Genomic DNA, 17611 nt, shown 5'->3' with positions numbered 1-17611 from the left:
CTCTCCTTTTCTTCTCTTTATCCCTATCTCTACCCATTTCTTGTAAAATGGATGACAATGAAAATGTCACCATTAAACTTGTGAAACTCAATGATTTTAACCCTGTAACATGGGCTTCTATTATAAAGATCCTTAAATATCACCATTAAACCTGTGAAATTCAATGATTTTAACTATGTAACATGGGCTTCTAATATGAAGATCCTTATTTGAAAAAAAAGGGATGTGGGGACTAGTAGATGGATCCAATCCAGAACCCAAGTTAGTTCTCACAAAGGTAGAAAGTGAGAAAGAGTTACCACTAATGAAAAATGAAAAGACTAAAGTCATTACCAACTATGAGAAGAAGTGGAAAGAATGGAGGATGGGACATGCCAAGATCATGTCTGGTTAGTAGTGTGGATGTTAAAAAATGATCCAACCTTGCCAAATTTGAACATGCAAACAACGTTTGGGAGTATCTCAAGAAAATGTATTCTCTTAAGAATGTTGCACATGTGTGTAATGTGCAAGATAGAGTTCGGACCATGACCCAAGGTAAAAAAAGTATTGAAAAATACTATAATGACTTGTCCGAACTTTGAGAAGAATTAGCTCTTTTAAAGCCAAAATGACATTGCCTTGAAGATATTGAACTCCGTCAAAAACAAATTGATACAAAGCAGAATTTGTCCTTTGTTAGTCCCTTGGTGAATATATATGCAACTTGCTCTTCAGTTCGCACAAACATGGGCTCAATCTCCTTTTCTTCAACCTTTTTTCTGACGAAATGTTGATCTATCTCAATATGCTTTGCTCGACTATGATATATGGGGTTATAGGACATATTGATGACACTTTGATTATCACACAACAGAAGTGAGCAAACAATCGGTTCTCCCATCTCTGTTAGGAGATGTCTTATCCACGTAGCTTCAGCAGTCGCAGCAACTATCGATCTGTATTCAGCCTCTGTACTTGACCTAGCAACTGCCTTTTGTTTTCTACTACTCCAAGAGACCATGTTCGATCCAATGAAACTACAATAACCAGATGCAGACCGTCGTTCATCTGGGTCACCTGCCCAATCAACATCAGCATAGATAATGATTTCATGGACACCTTTATTTAATTCACTTTTCCTGTACACCAACCCATCACCAACTGTACCCTTTAGATAACGAAGTATTCGCTTAATTGCCTCCATGTGCGATGTATGAGGTTCATGCATAAACTGAGATACTTGATTTACCGAATAGACTATGTCAGGTCTAGTAAAAGTCAGATATTGTACCATGCCCACGATGCTGCGATATTGATGCAGTGGAGATGCTGAAAGTATTCACGAAAAAGGTTGCCGACGTGATTACTTCTTAATCTGCGAGTGAACCGACGTTGTCACGCTATGGGTTGACGTTGGAAAGGTCTTTTCAATGCACGACTGTGCAATACTCGATATCCAATGGCACGTAGAAGAGGAAAGGCTCGGATCAATGGATCCGAGCAACAACGTATTAACAGGCTGATGACGTGCAAACTGATAATGATAATAGTAAAGAAACAATAGCTAATAGGAAATAAACAGAATGTCTAGAATAAACAAAATGCCAATAGCCTGCTGTAGGCTGAGACAAACAATGGGGAGAAAGGTTGCAAAACAACTGACGTGAAATAGCAAAGAAACAAAAGAAACAATAATGAAGAAAGGAAGTAATGACAAAAGAAATAATGGACTGACAGGGCTCATAGGGAATACAGCTATTAACTAACAGAAAATAAAGAATGATAGTAATAGACGTCAGACTGTAAAGGAGAACAATAAAAAAAAAAGGAAAAAAAAAACTGTTGAAGAAAATGAAGAAAGCAAAATTGCGGCTGTGCTTTTCTAAAAAAGTTCTCTCCCTTCTCACGAAACCCTAGGCAGCTTATTTAAAGGACTTCAGTTTGGATCTGAGTCTTGGGTGTGAACCCAGACCCGAAACATTGTCGGCGTGCTGTTGGGTCTGTGATGCATGGGCCTGCTCTGCATCATTCTCCCCGGGTTGAGAAGAAGTCGGCTCCGGCGACTTATTGGCACCCACGATATGCATATAAATCAGACACATTGACGATAGGCAACTTGTATCGATATTCCTGGACGACTCCAATTTAAAGCCTGTAAATTGATTTTGAAATTGATCGTCTATACCATCTGTTATGGTACCCCATGGAAGCACAAGCTGAATTTTTGTCCCTCCAGCACGCGGTCTTAAGGGTTTGGCTAGAATTCCAACAATACAAGCATGCTTACCAAAAATTGGATCACCTGCTGAAAACTTCACTATATCTGCCCCGAATGCATAGTGGCTCTGCTCACCGTCCATAGAGAAATCCCCGTTCAGGATCTTGTTCCCAAAAGCAAACCCAAACAGTTTCAAAAGATCAATCATTGCTGGAATGTTCAAGGTTCCGTAAAGAGGCCCATCATTTCCCATTGCTGAACCCATAATAATATCATTTGCAGTCAACTCCCAAACCGTTTCGACCAATGGAAGGTCTAAGTAATCAGGTCCCTTTGGATCAGTATCTTCAAGAAGACGCATCAGAGATTGTGTCACACCCCCAGACTCGATATTATTTTCAGGATAGGCATTCACACACTTATTATCCATTTTTGGCAACTCAAGATGGTCTATTGTTTGAGTACCATTCTCCTTTCCTTCATTTACCTTTGAACTATGGAGCAGGGCATGGTTATCTGTTGTTAGATGGGATTCACGTTGAGGGTGCATCGGTTGGCCTGTTTTCGCGAAGATGGGATTCACGTGAGCCGCTGCGCTGTCAACCGGATCTGCTATTGGCGTTGGTGTTGGAAATGCCCATTGTTCCATCGTTGATTCAAGAACGATCAATCGATCTTCGATTTCATCCATTCGTTTTGACAAACCAGCTACCTCCTTTTCTAGCCATAGCATATCTTCTTGAATCTCCGTCAACTTGTTGAGCATTTGCTTCATGATCTCCTCTCGCGTCTTTCCGCTCGTAGGACCGTTCCTCGCTTCTTGCGTCATGCCGTTGACGAAGGAGGAGGGGCTGGGCTCTAATACCATTTGATGTAGTGGAGATGCCAAAAGTATTCACGAAAAGGTTGCCGACGTGATTACTTCTTAATCTGCGAGTGAACCGACGCTGTCACACTATGGGTTGACGTTGGAAAGGTTCTTTCAATGCACGACTGTGCAATACTCGATATCCAATGGCATGTAGAAGAGGAAAGGCTCGGATCAATGGATCTGAGCAACAACGTATTAACAGGCTGATGACGTGCAAACTGATAATGATAATAGTAAAGAAACAATAGCTAATAGAAAATAAACAGAATGTCTGGAATAAACAAAATGCCAATAGCCTGCAGTAGGCTAAGACAAACAATAGGGAGAAAGGCTGCAAAACAACTGACGTGAAACAACAAAAAAACAAAAGAAACAATAATGAAGAAAGGAAGTAATGACAAAAGAAATAATGGACGGACAGGGCTCACAGGGAATACAGCTATTAACTAACATAAAATAAAGAATGACAGTAATAGACGTCAGACTATAAAGGAGAACAATAAACAAAAAGGAAAAAAACTGACGAAGAAAATGAAAGCAAAATTGTGGTTGTGCTTTTCTGAAAAAGTTCTCTCCCTTCTCACGAAACCCTAGGCAACTTATTTAAAGGACTTCAGTTTGTATCTGAGTCTTGGGTCCGAACCCAGACCCGAAACATTGTCGGCGTGTTGTTGGGTCTGTGATGCCTGGGCCTGCTCTTCATCCGATATCTAGTGGGATCTTCATATAAATCCCCTTCTTTAGAACTCAAATTTTGATGGACGATGCTTGGAGTTGCCAATGGCTTGCAATCTTTCATGCCTGCTCTACTAAGAATATCCATCGTGTATTTGTGTTGAGTAAGAGTAAGTGTATCACACGTTTTATCAACTTCCACCCCAAGAAAATATCGCAGATCACCGAGATCTTTCATTTTGAATCTCTGATTTAATAGCTTCTTTACTTCCTCAATATGGTTTTTGTAGTTTCTTGTGATGATAATATCATCGACGTATATTAACAGAAGAGTGGTCACATCTCGTTCATTGTAGATGAATAATGAGTGATCTAGAAGAGACCGAGAGAAACTGTGCTTCTGTATTTCCAACGAAAAACTCTCGAACCAGGACCGAAAAGCTTGCTTCAATCCATATAGAGCTCTTTTCAACTTGCATATATAATGATTGGCATCTTGTTCTGTATACTCGGTGGGTTGTTCCATATAGACTTCCTCCTTTAGGTCCCCATGCAAAAACGCATTTTTAACATCTAACTGGCTCAACGTCCATCCATGTTCAATGGCAAGACCCAACACTATATGAATGGTTCCCATCTTAACAACAGGGCTGAAAGTTTCATCAAAATCTTGTCCTTGTTCTTGTGTGAATCCTTTGGCTACAAGTCTAGCTTTATACCTTTCAATGCTCTCATTTGGTTTATATTTTATCTTGTACACCCATCTTGACCCAACTACATTTCTATCTAGGGGTCTAGGCACAACTTTCCAGGAACCACATTCATGTAAAGCTTCTATTTTTTCATTCATTGCTTTGATCCATCTTTTAGAGTTTGTAGCTTAATAAAATGTGAGAGGCTCATCCTCCTTGTTTATGGATGTTAGGAACAGTTGAAAATCCAATGAAAATTTTTTATAGCTTACCCACCTGCCAAGCGGATGTCGGGTCCGGGTGGATCTTCCGATGTCCAACATCTGTGGAGCGTAAGTAGAAGGACCAAAATCATTATCACAAGAAATGGGCGAGGGCTCTTGCTCTTTCTCTCGTCGGGTGTATACAACACCCTTATACCTTACTGGCTCCAGGTTTTGTGCCTCATCTGTTTGAGATACATTTGATGACTCATGACATATCTCCTTCTGACTGCAATATGTAGGACAATCTTCTCTAGCATTGGAGAAGAGTTCTGAATTTAACCATGGATCGTACATCTCAACACTGGGACTTGAACTAGCAATACGAAAACTTGGATTGACAGGCTGATCGTCAAAGTTCATCTCGTCAAAAACGACATTCCTCGATATTTTGACGCGTTTGCTCAATGGATCATAACACCTATACCACCCCTTATAGTCTTCAGCATATCCCACAAACCTTCACTTCAATGCTTTGTCCTGAAACTTATTTCTCAATGAGTTGTCAATGTGAACATAGCAAACACATCCAAACACACGTAATTCATGATAATCGGGGTGTATTCCAAATAGAGAGAAAAATGGTGACTTATTTTCTAAAATGGTCATGGGGAATCGATTCATCACATGGACTGTGGAGTGGAAAGCTTATGTCCATAGAGTGATAGGTAAATTAGTCTCATGCATTATGCTCATTGCACTCTCAACAATATATCAATGCTTTCTCTTTGCAATTCCATTTTGTTAAGGTGTATGTGGGCAAGACACTCTTCTCTTTATCCCATTATGTTGAAGAAAACTAACAAAATCACTGAAAGAGAATTCACCTCCTCCATCACATTGGAAATTGAGAATATTGGTAGAGAAATGATTTTTGACAAAGGAATGAAATTTTTGAAACAATCAAAAAACTTTTGATTTGTGTTTCATGAGGAATATTCAAGTATAGTGTGAATAACTATCAATGAAAATGAGGTAATATTTGCTACCAGAAACAGAAGCAATTGGGGCAGGGCCCCAAACATCAGAACATATGATCTCAAAAGGCCTTGAAGCTCTCTTATTAATTAAATTGAAAGACAAAACATGACTTTTACATAAATGACAACTAGAACATTTTATTTCACTGGCTTCTGAACCCAGACTGGACTTAGGAATGAAATTATTCGAGACAAGTTTTTCAATAAAATGACAACCACAATGACTCAAACGACTATGTCAAAGAGTTGGCTTATTACATTCAGAGATGGCAAACACGTATTTAGAAGGAACAAAAGATGAATGTTGAGGCTTCAAGGATGAATCAGCAGAATGAACAGAGGAGGGATCTTCTTGGAAGATGTACATGTTGCCTCGTCTCTTTCCCTCAGCAAATGTCTCTTTTGTGTGAAGATCCTTGACATAAACAGAAGAGGGAGTAAATTCAACTGAAGCATTAACATCATCAACAAGTTTTGAGACAGAAACAATGTTCTTCTGGATATTAGGTGCATGAATAACATTTGAAAGATTAAGAGAAGACTTGGGCATAGGTATAATAGCACTTCCAATATGTGAGATGGAGTGATGAGAACCATCTTATGTGACTATGCTACTCTTACCAACATAAGGAGTAAGATTCAAGAGTTTACCCGCATCACCTGAGACGTGTGTCGCTGCTCCGGAATCAACGTACCAAATGTCTTTATCATTTTGTTTCATGTTTAAGCTTGCTAAGGCTGCCAATAGCAACTCTTTTACTTCTCCATGCTTCTTAGCCTATGTTTGTGGAGTTTTTCCCTTATTTTGAGTGTTGAACCAACAATTTGCCTTAATATGCCCTTTCTTATTGCATTGAAAGCATGTAGGAATAGGCCTTTGTCCCTGTACATTGTGAGTTGGAAGTATACCACGACCACCAAAGACATTTCTCCTTTGTCCTCCCTTTCCTCGAAAAGAATTTCCTCCTTTGCCTCTACCATAAGTCAGTCCCGTGGTCAGCACATCTTGAGTTCCTGAATGAACATGGGTGTCCTCAGAGAACCCTTTCAGGGTCATTTCATATTGTAGTAGCTTTGCACATAGATCTTCAAATTTTGGAAGCTCTGGGAGACACAACAAAGATGTCACCAAAACATGATAGTCTGGTCCCAATCCACTCAAGGTCTGCTGCACTTTGTCTTTATCATTGACGAGGCATCCCACAATATCAGTTGATCTGTAATGCCTTTCATTTTATTCAGGTACTCCATAATAGACATTGAATCTTTCTTCAACATTTGGAATTCTCGCTTGAGACACAATTCTTGCTTCAGAAATCTGCGAATATGTCTAAACTAACTTGTCTCACAGCTCTTTGGTTGAACAATCATCGGGAATGGCAACAAGGACATTCTGTGAGAGCGTTGAGGTGATGTACGCCACTAATGCTTGATCTCTTTTCATCCAAGCAACATAATCTGGATTTTTGAGAAGAACAAAAGATTGTGCCCCTTTATCGTCCGTCTTTTCCTGTGAGGTGAATTCTGGAGGGGTTGAGACCGATCCATCCAGATGACCAGAGAGATCTTGGCTCCTTATAAAAGGAACAATCTGCCTTTTCCAAGTCAAGAAGTTGAAATTATTCAGCTTTTGAGAGACCAATTGGCTAAGAAAGTTAGAGGAAAGGCCTGACTATGGGAAGGGTGAGTCCATTTGCAAAGATAGTGAAAAGGAAAAGTCTGAATCAAACAAAAATTCAGTTACTCGAATATTTTGCCCTCTTTTTTTTTAGATAGGCAGATGTATTGTATTCGGGTATGATCAGAAGAATAACTCATTAAACAGTTTTAAAAGCAAGACCTGAATATCAAAGAATGAATCAGTGCCAATGTGAAAAACGTGAAACAAGATCTTGCAAAACTGAGGCAGCACAATATTGATCTCAGAGTGTATAGAATTCAGACTTAAAAGGTTTCAATAATGAATGTCAATGCATAAAACAAGTGGGTGATCAGAAAGTAGTACAAATCATCACAGACAACGCTCTAATTTGTAAAAGTGCAGCATTGAGTTTGGAGAGTGAGTACCCTCATATTTTTTGGACTCCCTGTGTAGCACGCAGCTTGAATCTGACCCTCAAGAGGGTCTGCAACCACAAAGAAGAAGAAAATTCACCAGCATATGTTTTATGTTCATGGATTGAAGATTTAGAAAGAAATGTCAAAAGCATTAGGAATTTTGTTGTTAACCATCATCATGTTAATGCTATATTTAATAGGCATTCTGACCTGAAATTGTTGAAGGTCATTGAAACACGTTTTGCGTCCATCATTGTGATGGTGAAGAGGATTAAGGAAGTGAAGAATGTTTTGGTTAGCATGGTGACCGATGAGAATTGGACATTCTATCGTGTTGATGATGATGTCAAGGCTCAAGAAATTAAGAAATTCATTGTTGATGATGAGTTTCGGGACAGAGTCGTATACTTCCTTCAATTTACGCAACCTATTTGGGAAATGTTGAGAGAAGTTGATAAGGATGAGCTCATGCTTCACAAAGTTTATGAAATGTGGGATAATATGATTGAAAAAATACAAGTTGTAGTTTTCAAACATGAATGAAAAAATCCTGCTTTGGATGATTCAGAATTTTTTAACCATATTCATTCAATTTTAGTCAGAAGATGAAATAAGAGCAACACTCATTTGCATTGCATGACACATTCTCTTAATCCAAAATATTCTGCAAAAAAGTGGTAGGAAGGTGGTATTGGTCATGTTCCTCTAAATTTAGACCCAGAGCTATCAAGATATAAAAATATGTGTATGACAAGACTTTTTCCAAAAACATATATTATAAATAAAGTCACACAAGAGTTTAGAAATTTTGCATCTTCGAGATTATATGGACAGGCATTACTCGCGAGAGAGGAAGATAATATAGATCCTATCACATGGCGGTCAACATTTGGATCAGAAACACCTCTTCTCCAACGTCTTGCATTAAGATTGTTATCCAAGCCTGCTAGTTCATCTTGTTATCAAAGAAATTAGAACACATATTCTCAAATCCACAACATGAAGAGAAACAAACTCACCAGCAAGCGTGCAGAGGATTTAGTATATGTTCATTCAAATCTTCGACTACTTTCACGAACCAATGATGAATACAGGTACTAATTTGCTCTTTTAGTTATTTGACTATTTCTTAGTTTTTCATTTAAATATACTTGTATTATATTTAACATTTTCAAATTGGGTTTGTAAGGTAGACAAAGAACATCCAAATTTTGGGATGTAAACCCAGAAGCGTATGACTTAGAGGGAGAGCATGATTTTAACATGACAAACATGGATTTATCTGAGCCCAGTCTTCCTTCTCATGATGCATTTGATGATGAAGTAGAAAATTATTAAGATCCATTATTTCATCGTCATATACATTGTAGGATATACTTTTGATATGTAATTTAGTTCTTTTCTGCTTATTTGATTGATATTTAGGTTGATTTAATTGTGGTGTTAGTTTTATGATGTAGAATAGAATTGTAGATTGTTAATTTGATTTATTGCATGCATGATGAATGATATTATGACAATGTTAACTGTTAAAACTTCAAAATTATATACCCACACCCGCACCCATGTGATTATATATATATATATATATATATGCAACCCTGCACCCAAGTTTTCTGAAATTGTCATGTCTCACTCTTAACACCAGCAGTTATGTGACATAGCTAGGAACTTATTCAGTTCCACCTTTGTTAACTTCTTCCTTCAATTATCCATCAGTATGGCTGGGAAACCATCTGACCAACAAGACACAATACTGCTTTCATCTTGTTGATCATCATGGGATGCTTATTCTCCTGACTCTTTGTTAGGATTGTTATGTGTCAATTATCAGTGCTATGTAATACCAAAAGCAAGCATTCATGCAAGCCTGCAAAAAGAATAAACACAAGGATATGTAGGTCTCTTATCCAATCTAACTCATACACAAATCATTATGTTATCTGACAGTCCTAACATTAGCTTAACTTTATATGACAAATACAAGTAATATGAAATACCTTGAGCGCATCCAAATATGCTTGTACTTGTTATACAGTTCATGAGAAATGTGATCCTTGCAATACCCAATGTTACTCAAGACTACTAAAAGCTTCTGATGTGAATCAACAAAAACACCACCTTGCGGAACACCATAAAAACTTCCCTGGAATTCTGTAAGGGTCCCATTTTGCAATTTTGAAACATCCTTGCTAGATCTATTTTGAGATAGTTCACTGCCAATTCTCTCAAGATAACCTGCATGAAGTGAACTAAAAATGCTCAGCAGACCACATGAGAAGGGATGATATACCTGCCTATCAAAAGAAAAGGATAATGTTCCCCCACTACCATCTAAAGGATGCCTCATGCATCTATTAGAAACAAATCTATGAACCACGTCACATTCACTGTTTCAGCATACCTGCAAACTCTAAGAAAGAGCTTAGAAATGAGAGCCTAACAGATTCTTGCATTTCTTGAACTTGCATAAACATGTCATCAGATTTCACCACTTCACTTTGTAGGCTTTGGATCATTCTAGCAAAGAGCGAACAAAGCTACGTCAGATAAAAGAAAAGCCAACCATTCATATAAAAATACTTTGGAAAAGGCTTCCTTCAAAATGTAGATGTATATGGCACATGATCCTTGTAAAGCCACTAACAGACATTTCTTGGAAAGTCACGTTGATATGAGCATGGATGAGCACAAGCATTACAACAAGAAAGATTTCTCAAACAGAAACACTGATGCAGGAACACTCACACACAACAAATATAAAATTTTGAAGTTTTAAAAAGGCATAATTACATCTAAGCACATGCACATGCAAAGATGCACACCAAGATTTATATATGATAACATGCTTGCAAGTGATTCACTGGGACATATATCACTCTAGATCAGTTCAATGCCAGTCACGTTCTTATTGACATGTCCCATATGAAACCTCAAAAACATGATAATGAAGAAACAACAGAAAAAGGAGAAAAGGAACTTGACAACAAACCAGATGCTTCAATAAAGGCTAGATTTGACATGTCAAGGGTGCACAAAGAGGTCATTTACCCAACAGGCTTCCAATGGACTGAACCAGGATTGCACAGATTTGGGGTTGAGCCACATTGTCTTGGCCTAGGCTGAACAAATAAAAATATTTAGTGAAGCCCAACTTTTGATCCTAGATAGATTTACTGATTGAACCAGGGCCTAGGTTGAACCTGATAAAAGCAAGGGTGGACCCAGGCAATCAGGCAACCAGGATTTTCGGCTTTATGGGTCATTAAAGGTGTGGCTCAGTTAGGTGTATGTCCATCTTTAAGTAACCAAACAGCAGCTCGTACCAATAACCAGCAGTACTGCATCAGCATTGGTATGCTAGCCTTGAAGTGCCCATTCAACAAATGATAAAGTTTCTTTGTCAGAAAAAAGGATCAGATACATTGAAATTAACAAGTAACAAATGGATATGTTTCACAAAAACTCATCTCCAGATCGGGCCTGGATTTATCAGGCCAGGTTCAGACTATGTATGCCCCAACTCAATCTGAACTAAAGTCAAATGCCAGTTTATGATACTGGAAACATTTACCAAAGGCTGTGGTTTAGCTGCAAGAATATACAGGCAATGAAGAGCAGAAATACCACAACAATACATTGCAATTCATTGTTATTTTTGTAATTCATTATTCCCAAGTATGACAGGAGCAGCCCTACTTCCACAAGGTTTACAACTATAAAATGTAACAGAAACGTGAATAGAGCAATATAACCTCAAGAAGTATGATCATGTCCAGGGTACAACTTCACTGCAGGAAAATGCTGCAACGAACATGAAAAATACTTTCTAAATGGAAGCAAGGAGCACCAAACCGCAAATTATACCATAGGCATTAACCTATCGAAATTAGTTAAGGTATAATTCCTAAAATTCTAAGGATGCCAGCTTACAGATCAATCTGATCCATTGCAGATATCAGCATGGCCTGAAACGCCGCAGGCAACAATGATATTGTGTACGGAGACTTGTTCCGCTCTAGCATAGATACTGGTTCCCATAACTCATCCTTTGATAGTTCGCCTGTTGCTGTCCTCATCCAAGAGCAGAGTCTTGATATATAGATCCTTGTGAGTTCCAAATGAAGAGCAAGCAAGAATTTAACTGGTACAGAATCAGGAATGGACTCTAAGAATGCGGGCAAAATTTGTAATCAATTAACTTTCATATCAAGAAAAATTGACTACCAGCACTTGCAGGAGCAGATTCTTTCCCTTTAACAGTCTGGCATGCTTTAGAAATTTCTTTTATTGCATCCCTCATATATGGATGAAGAACATTTGAATCTTCAAGATCATGAAATGTGCTCATCACCTGTACAGAAAATCATTCACTCAGTAGAGTTTAAAATGTTTTAATATCTAAAGATGTTCATTCTATACAAAATAAGCATTACAATGAATGGTAAGCTTGTACCAGAGCGTAAAATGGTTCTCATTGACTATCCATGAAGTGGCCAATATACAAGGGACAACAAAGAATGAAAGAGATGGATGAATAAACAAGGACAAGAAATAGACAATGCATATGTGAGAGTGCACGTGTTCATGTTATCACAATCAACTCAAAAAATGCAATTCAAGATGACATTTTCCATCAACGAACTTTCCCCCACCACCTCCCCAAAACGAAAAATTGAAAAAAGAATGAGAAGATAAAGGAACCACTGCCCTGCTTAAAAATAGAATAATCATATTGCTATTTTATCTATGCTGATTCTTATAAAATTTTACTTGCATTAAAACCCTCAAGTACATCAGTTGTACAGGACTAATTAAACAATTCTGCCTGTGACATACAGAATGAGTTTTTTTTCCACTAAACACCAACAGCATTTGTGCTCTTCTACCTGTTGAGTATATAAATTCAACTTGTGGATAAATATTATTGATGGCATTATAATTTTTAGAAAATCAATGTTGCCTCCTCACATTCTTATAAAATAACCAAATCTTCTTGACATAGTAAAACACTTGTCCTTACTACTGAAAAAGGAACAGTAAAGAAGGAAGGAAATAATTTAATTAGGTTGAAACAATAATCAGAAAACTGTGGTAGTTCAAATGAGACTAACAGCAAAACAAACTCCACACAAGATGACATATATGACACATTGAAACTGAGACAAAGGTACAAATAAAAGAGGAAACAGCTGAAGAGGAAGGCATCTACCTTAGCCTCATAAATTGACAAAGTGCCATGTATCATCTCAGCAACTTCATCAGGAGAATGATTTGAGTACCTCATGTCCCCAATCTTGTCATCAACTTTCACTTGTACTGAAGATTTGGCATTGCTTTCAACTTGTGAAGACTGCAGCAAAGGAAACAGTAAGAATTACACAGCCAACAATAAATAAATAAATAAATTATAAAGCAGATGTTCTTGTAAACATAAACTTGGGAACTGGTGACACCATAATGAAATTGAGAAGCAATTGCACTCCAAATCATCATTCAACAGTTAGACAACTGGGCTATTGTTTCCATGTGCTTGTGCATATGAGTGTGCATTTTGTGTGTGCAAGGAATTACCTATTAAACGTAAGTGTATATATATGTATAGTCATGTACATATTAGAACGTATTTAGGTTGTATATGTATTTTTATTTTCTTCTTTTTTGTATTCTCTATGCTCTATAAAAGGCATTTTTGTAAATTTTAGAGCCAGCTAGCTAGCCGTTAGAGCCACCTAACAGCTAGCTATCTTGCCTATCTTGTATATATGTGGGACTAAGTCGCTTGAGCATGTATGCATTCTTCTTGATGCATTTGAGATTAATAAAATATTTATTTTTAAATTGTGAGTGCTCTCTAGTGCCTTTGTGTGTGCTCTGTTGCAGGTGAGGTCGAATGAGCCAAACTACGCATTTTCCTGAATCAGCAGGTGCAGTTTTGGTGTTTCGAGTCTCGGACGTGGGTAAGGTCTTAGCTAAGACTGAGATCAGTTTCAAGGGTGTGCAGAATGTTTAGGGAGATCTAAAAGGGGTTTGCACGTTCAGGTATGGTCAATGTATGTGCAAGAGATTAAAAAAGATAAAACAACCCACAGAATAGGATGCAGTCTTGGCGTAAGAAATTAGGCGGCTTTAGAGAAGGTTAGGGACTATCTCTAAGGTATGATAGAGGTCCAAGAAATGGTATAAATACATGATACACGTTCATAAGGAAGGTTAATCAACGGAACCACGACTGATAGGGATCCTACATCAATTTCCAAGGTAAAGATCACTCTACTATAAGACAAAGATATAAGACAGGCTTGGGCCCTTGAAATGGATGAAGGACCCTCCTAAGGAGGCCTGGCTTCACGTGGATCACAGAAAGGAGAGGGAGAAACATGAAGAAGGAGAGAGATAAGAGAGAGAGAGAGACGTCTAGAGAGTAGGGATGCCATAGAGAAAGAAGGAATTTTTATTTCTCCAAAACATAAGTCAAATAAAAGTTTCAACCTTCTTTTATAGAGTAAAGGACTTGCTGAATCCAAGACCAATTATAACTACCCAAGAAACCAATCAAGAATAAGAAACAAGAAAGAAATATCTACTCTAACCATAATTCTCTAACAACCCATTAACTAATCAAGAAAGAATAAATAACTAAACTTCCTAAATAACCAATTATCTAGGGACCTCCAGGACTCTTCTGTAAGAGGGGGACATCCCTTGAGACTTCTTGATTCATGCACCCCATGGGGCCCATCTAGGCCTGGACGGCACTCTTTGCCTGCAAGGCTAGGCAGGTGGACCCTGGGCATCTTCTGAAAACCGAGCCATAACAAAATTGTATCCCCAAAGCTTGGGACAAGGCCTCCCAAGGTAGTGTACCCATTTGCATCTCGAGTCAATGGTACTAGTGAATGGCCTCATCCTCCAAGTATATCGAGGCAAAGGCGAATGTTCTTCCTCTGGCATTTTGGCAATCTTGAAGTATTGTTTCGTGTGGAATACCCAGCTAGTGGGGTCATCACCGACAAACTTCAAGAAGTTCAGTCGGGGTTGGCGGATAGGGTAGGGTCACTACGTGGATTCTATCTTTGAGCCACTTGAGCCAGACCATCCGAGATGCCATGAGGGGCTACCCAATCCTCCACAGTTTTGTATGAAATCCAAGATCGTAAGCACCTACTGGAAATGATCTCTAGCTTACTGTTTAACTCGTTTATACATTCGTTCATCATGATGAGCCTTTCCTCAAAGTAATTGTCGCGAGCTTGTATCTCAGTGTTAAGCTTACCAATCTAATCCTGAGCTCGTGTCATGGTTGGTATTTTCAAGGGCAGATACAGATTCAAGAAACAGGTACCAAGGATTCGTAACTAAGCAAGAACACCTAACACATACGACCCACTAGGTGCAGGGCTTATGCATGCAAAATTGATCATTCGATCAGCAAGCTGAATTCAGCCACATGCCTGGATTGGTCAGACATTCCTAAAAGCACTGACTAATCCACTGGCATTCCAAGAATCTAATCTTGGCACAGCTGTGAAAAAAGTTAATCTCATGACTAGCACATCACCGAAAAGATTGACTAGTACTAAAAAAGAATCCTAAGTGATGACTAAGGTCTAGACCCAACAAGAATCTCAAGAAAAGGGTTAGTGGCATTGTATTCTTCAAATTTGCGAATTGCTTTATTACATGGTATCAGAGCCTTGGGCTCTTGATCCTTGAAGATCCTGATTGTGGTGCTTGGAGTGCTCATATGTTTGTGATGCTCGTGTGTTCGTAAGCTCGTGGTGATCATGTTGCTCACCTTCCACCTTCTTCCTTCACCCTTCACTTCCATTCTTCTCTCTCATAGCCATGGATGACAAATAGCCATCTTTCTTCCTACAAACTCAACTCATCCAACTGTGTGGTGTGGTCCAATTCTATAAAACACCATATATATGGAAGAGGTATGTGGAGATTAGTTGATGGTTCTGAAAAAGAGCGTCAACTAATTCTCACAAAATTTGAGAATGAGAAGATGGTGGACCTTGAAGCAGATGAGAAGACCAAGGCTGGTTGAGACTCATGTAAAATAGTGTTTTACTAGTCTTGTGCTAGCCCCTCTATTTATGTATTCCCTTGTATATTATTTCATTATTAGGGGTAGTTTAGTCATGTATATTTTATTTTTTTGTTCTTACCTTGTAACATTGTGAGAGTCGACCCTTTAAAAAAAGAAAGTGAGACTCTCGTTTCAAGATAAGAGAAGTATAGTCAACTTCCTTCCCTCTTCTCCTTTGTGCTTCATTTGAGAATACCTAACCCTAATGCAAGTTTAGAGTTTCCTCATGGTATCAGAGCCTTTCTGGGAGCAAGAGGTTGTCGATCGAAGGGTGCTTATGGAAGAGAAGCCTTCATTCCTGTGAGGTTTTGTTGCAGCGTTTTTCGAGCACCCAAGGGTTGACGTCAGGACCAGTTTTGGGGACTTGTTTGTTTGAGGTATGGAATAGATAGAACTTGATTTTAGAAGACCTGTAAACCAAAAATTGCATCGATTGGGTCAGATTTGTATTTTTGATGCATTTTCTTTGCATTTTTTATGTTCTTGCGTGAACAGTAGACATAAAATCTGTTAAAAACTCCAACATTGGTGGTTTTGATGTCCCTATCTGGTTGGGTTTGGGTTATTTTTTATATTGGAAGCCACAGGTTCAGCCTATTCCCCTTGCTTTGAAGTTTAGGATCATTTTTTGTGGAGTTTTTTTGAGCTTTAGAACAGGTGGTACCTTGTTCCTCTGGAGTATTGGGTACGACTGTTGATATTAACCTTGTAGCTGCAGCTGGTTGTTCATTTCAGCCTTTAACTGCGAATCATATTCTGTTTGTGGTGATTTTGGGGATCCATATCAGGCTTATACCTATTTTCTTGAAGGATTGCGTGTATCAAGTGTGGATATTATCAGTTTTGCTGCAGATTTTTTTTTATGGTCTTTGTCTAGTGACTGTGAATAGTGATTTCTTAGTCACTTTGTTTTAGTTTCCGGTGTTCTTGAATGATACTTTGGTGTTGTTAAGTGTTTTTTTGTTAAAGGAGGTTAGTAAGGATTTGGTTTATATTGTTGGTTGATGTAGTTAGTGGATAAATAGTATTTGCAAATACCGGTATTGCGATTTTGGTGTCTGTGTGCAACTACTATATTGCAGTTTGGGGTTTATGTGAGGTATGGAGAAAGAAGGAATTCATATTGTCCCAGTGAAGCTGGATGGGACGAACTCTGCGTATTGGGCTGATTTTATGACAGTTGTGATAATAGAGAGAGGGCTTGGAGGATACTTGGATGGCTCAAAGGCGAAACCCAAGTCCACTAATGCTGGATTTGACAAAGCAATAGAGGAATGGGTTGTGAATAATGCAAGTGTCAAGGCATGAATACTAGGTTCAGTAAAACAGAGAATAGTTATAAATCTCTCCAAAGTTTCAAGAGGCCAAAGAAGTTTGGGCATATCTCAAACAAGTCTAAAAGCAAGAGAATTGGGCAAGGCAATATCAGCTTAATAAAAAATGAAGAGTATGCACCAAAAAAATAAGTCAATTGAAGAATTTTGTTTAGATATCCAAAGAATTTGGGATACTCTAGCACTCATGGAGGGCCAAGCAAAATGTGAAAAATGTGTGAAGTGTGAGATGTGTACTTCATGTCAAACTTGTCTAAGGCTTCTTGATCAACATAAGAAAAAAAATAGGATTATTTAATTTCTTATGGTGTTCAGCTCAGGGTTTGATGGAGCGAGGAGTGCCATTTTGCATCATTCATGCTTACCCTTTGTTACTAAGGTCCTAGCTGAATTGATTGCAGAAGAAACCAAGATAAGGTCACTTGAAACGTATTCATCTA

The 17611-nt window shown here is 38.3% G+C and overlaps 1 protein-coding gene across 1 annotated transcript in view; it reads right to left on the bottom strand.

Annotated features, from left to right (window-relative positions):
• The window catches only part of LOC149848616 (exocyst complex component SEC5A-like), a 162755-nt gene that overhangs the window by 46941 nt on the left and 98203 nt on the right, over positions 1–17611 (bottom strand). The window contains exons 11-15 of the mRNA XM_089996544.1: positions 12952–13092; positions 11967–12093; positions 11673–11883; positions 10144–10259; positions 9740–9977 (exon numbers count right to left, since the gene is read on the bottom strand). Of these exons, the coding sequence (XP_089852670.1) occupies positions 9740–9977; positions 10144–10259; positions 11673–11883; positions 11967–12093; positions 12952–13092 (833 nt within the window). The remainder of the gene's footprint in view (positions 1–9739; positions 9978–10143; positions 10260–11672; positions 11884–11966; positions 12094–12951; positions 13093–17611) is intronic.

This window comes from Nuphar pumila, chromosome 1 (genome assembly GCF_984573655.1).
Source record: "Nuphar pumila chromosome 1, dmNupPumi1.hap1.1, whole genome shotgun sequence".
Lineage (NCBI taxonomy): Eukaryota > Viridiplantae > Streptophyta > Magnoliopsida > Nymphaeales > Nymphaeaceae > Nuphar > Nuphar pumila.
The sequence above is the reverse complement of the archived record's forward strand: the minus strand, read 5'-3'. Positions and strand labels throughout refer to the sequence as shown.